Source organism: Physella acuta, unplaced genomic scaffold (genome assembly GCF_028476545.2).
Source record: "Physella acuta isolate Inbredline_101_S28 unplaced genomic scaffold, ASM2847654v3 ptg000251l, whole genome shotgun sequence".
Taxonomy (NCBI): domain Eukaryota; kingdom Metazoa; phylum Mollusca; class Gastropoda; family Physidae; genus Physella; species Physella acuta.
The window spans coordinates 57077-60619 of record NW_026731770.1 but is presented as its reverse complement, the minus strand read 5'-3'; the positions used below and the strand labels follow the sequence as shown (position 1 = coordinate 60619).

The 3543-nt window shown below is 40.9% G+C and overlaps 1 protein-coding gene across 1 annotated transcript; it reads left to right on the top strand.

Moving 5' to 3' along the window:
* Positions 1–1404: 1404 nt before the first annotated feature.
* Positions 1405–2295, top strand: LOC131938596 (mucin-2-like). Its single transcript, XM_059296705.1, has one exon. The coding sequence runs from the start codon at positions 1405–1407 to the stop codon at positions 2293–2295; it is 891 nt and encodes a 296-aa protein (XP_059152688.1).
* Positions 2296–3543: the final 1248 nt, after the last annotated feature.

Genomic DNA, 3543 nt, shown 5'->3' with positions numbered 1-3543 from the left:
TTTACAGCTCCTGATTTAATATAATTTACGACTTTTATTAGCAATGGAGTCGGAATGTTCTTGCTGGCGTGGGCATACGGGGAACAATGCAATGGACTCCCCTTGGTTAAGGAGCTAAATCTTTTACATTTTATCTGAAAGCCAAATTTTTACTCAAACATAGATGGCGAACCATCCGTATAAACTCCACAGCCGTTTTCCTACTTTAATCATCCGGTTTCAAAAAACTTATTTATTTTCTCCATGATTTCTTCACAAAATAGCAACACTTCTTTGCTATCGTCTGTATGAATGTATTTCACAAAGACAAGCAACTGCGAAAAAGAGCCCAAGTCTTTTGATTCATCAACTTGAGAAGCAAGGAATGTATACACATGATTTCATTCAAAATTTGTTCTTTAATATTTACGGACATGTCTGCTATAAGCTGGTGAGTAGTTTTATTAGACAAAGATATTTGTTTCATCTTTACTGCATTGGAATCTCCAAGGATTAATTACACCATCTTTAGCATGCAGAGTTTGATGAGGTCTTTTGCTTGAAATTTCTAATCCGACTTCTTATGATGCTTGCACTAATGCTGCATTTCACTGATGAATACTTCCTGTTCAATCAAGTCTCTGACGTTTGCAACAAGCTTTGTGCCGACGAAAAAAACTCCATATCTTTTTTAGTTTGTTACGAATGACTCGTCTCAAAATGGCAGTTTAGTTTTGAAGTTTTCATAGACTCATGGCTGAGAACAACTTTGCTCAGTAAACATTGTTTCCTCTTATTTCGTTTCTAGTGATGTTAGTAAAGCGGAATTTCAGATATTCTTCAAAATATTTCGTTTTTTTTATCATTGCTAGGATTTAGTATACCAGTTAGCGACCCCTAGAAAGCCCTTCGCGAGCCACAGTTTTGGAACATATGGGCTAGAACATACATTATAGCATGCCGGCATTTAACTGAATTATGTAATTGATACGTAAATTGGAATTAAAAGAAGCAATATATTCTTCGCGATGGTTTTTAATAAGTAACAACCTACCCGTCACTCGATGTTGCAATCTTAAAAGAAAACATCAATAACGTTGTTAAAAGTAACAGTTACCAATGGTGTATTTTTTGTCGCGTGTCTGTTTTCAAGCTAGTTTGCGATTACTGGACCATTTAATAACGAATGCTCATTGCATCAAAGATTTAAAACAAACAACAATAACGCTCTACGCGATAAACTGGAAAATATCAGAATTCAAAAGATTTTGATGGCCCTGGTAAAAATGCTAAACAATATCAAGTAATTTGCAATGGTTATCAATTTGGGCTATCAGTAATCCTTAAGTACCAATTTTTTTTTTCGGTTAATAAGCAGTCGAAATATGTCGGTATAGCATATTTTACAAGTTGGTCAATAGGAGGATGAGTTTGTCCACACTACAGCCCAGACGCCCCAAGGTGTGTTGTCAACACTACAGCCCAGACGCCCCAAGTGTGTGTTGTCCACAATACAGCCCAGACGCCCCAGGGTGTGTTGTCCACACTACAGCCCAGACGCCCCAAGGTGTGTTGTCAACACTACAGCCCAGACGCCCCAGGGTGTGTTGTCCACAATACAGCCCAGACGCCCCAAGGTGTGTTGTCCACACTACAGCCCAGACGCCCCAGGGTGTGTTGTCCACACTACAGCCCAGACGCCCCAAGGTGTGTTGTCAACACTACAGCCCAGACGCCCCAAGGTGTGTTGTCAACACTACAGCCCAGACGCCCCCAGTGTGTGTTGTCCACAATACAGCCCAGACGCCCCAAGGTGTGTTGTCCACACTACAGCCCAGACGCCCCAGGGTGTGTTGTCCACACTACAGCCCAGACGCCCCAAGTGTGTGTTGTCCACAATACAGCCCAGACGCCCCAAGGTGTGTTGTCCACACTACAGCCCAGACGCCCCAGGGTGTGTTGTCCACACTACAGCCCAGACGCCCCAGGGTGTGTTGTCCACACTACAGCCCAGACGCCCCAGGGTGTGTTGTCCACACTACAGCCCAGACGCCCCAGGGTGTGTTGTCCACACTACAGCCCAGACGCCCCAGTGTGTGTTGTCCACACTACAGCCCAGACTCCCCAGTGTGTGTTGTCCACACTACAGCCCAGACTCCCCAGTGTGTGTTGTCCACACTACAGCCCAGACTCCCCAGTGTGTGTTGTCCACACTACAGCCCAGACGCCCCAAGTGTGTGTTGTCCACACTACAGCCCAGACGCCCCAAGTGTGTGTTGTCCACACTACAGCTCAGACGCACCAGGTGTGCCGTGAGAAAACCTTGAGTATACGTTAATAAACATCCAAAAACGTCAGATATGTGCATTTAGGTTACTCAATAACTTCCCAAAATGTCACGGCAATGGTCTGAATAGTTTAGAGATGCAGAAATAATAAGCAGCCTGTTACAAAGCCGCCCTGCTCAGGGAGCTGCATTTAAATCGATTTAGGCATCATATGCGTTAGCCATCCGTATACCCAGTGTAGGGCGCTCTTTAAATCAATGTAGGCGCCATAGTGTCATTAGGAGTGATTTTGGAGCGCCAAGGTACATGACCACCCTATAGTAATTTGACCGTTAATTCAAGTAGTGCTATTGATCCCCTGTGCCGGACGCCTAACCAGCAGACCCCAGGTCTAAGGTGGCCGTGGGTGAACTCGTCCAACCACACACGACTCCCAGGGGCGTCGCAATTCCGATGTATACCATTTATGGCCGCAACGTCCTAATTGCCTGAATACATTTACCAACACATTGCCGAGACGTTCACTTTTATTTCTACTGCACAACCACTTTGCTAAAACGTTAAGCAAACATTAGAACGAAAATCGATCCTAACAAATCGAATTTAGTTTTTAAATGTTGGCTTAGAGATATATTTAATTAATTGACGATTACAGTGCGTCTGCGATGTGCGACATTAGACTCCCTACCTGATAATGACACTAAAATCAACTTATGGAAAAAATTCAAATATTAGAATTGTGTATCGTATTTTATAAGAAAATTGATCTACATTAAAAGAACAGTATTATTTAGCAAACTGTTATGCAATAAGTTAAGCTCAAATTATAATTTTGGAACCCCTGGTTCTAAAGTGTCATCTGCATATATATAGACACCACATAATTTCACCAGTAGCGCTAGTACAAAGAAGACTTATATACTAATCTATATTTTCAAAAGATAATTAATTTGCGAGAAGTCAGATTTGAATATACGAAAATTAACGATATCTATTGAGATAAGTAAAAAAATGGAAATATGGATAATTTTCATGATTTTTGTTATAACTATCGATTATTTTCTAGTACAAGGTAAGTACAATTGATTATGTTATTTGCACATTTGAAAATAAAACTTGACCTTCTCTGTAAACAGTTTGGTAAAAACTTACACGTTATTATAGGAAATAAATAATTACACTACAAAAAGCAAAACAAAACAAAACGTATATATTTTATATAAAATCATGACTTTTACTGATTTATCTTGAAAACTCTTTAACGTATCATAACACA

Coding starts and splice junctions, on each gene's coding strand:
- LOC131938596 (XM_059296705.1), top strand. CDS start 1,405: ATGAGTTTGTCCACACTACAGCCCAGACGCCCCAAGGTGTGTTGTCAA.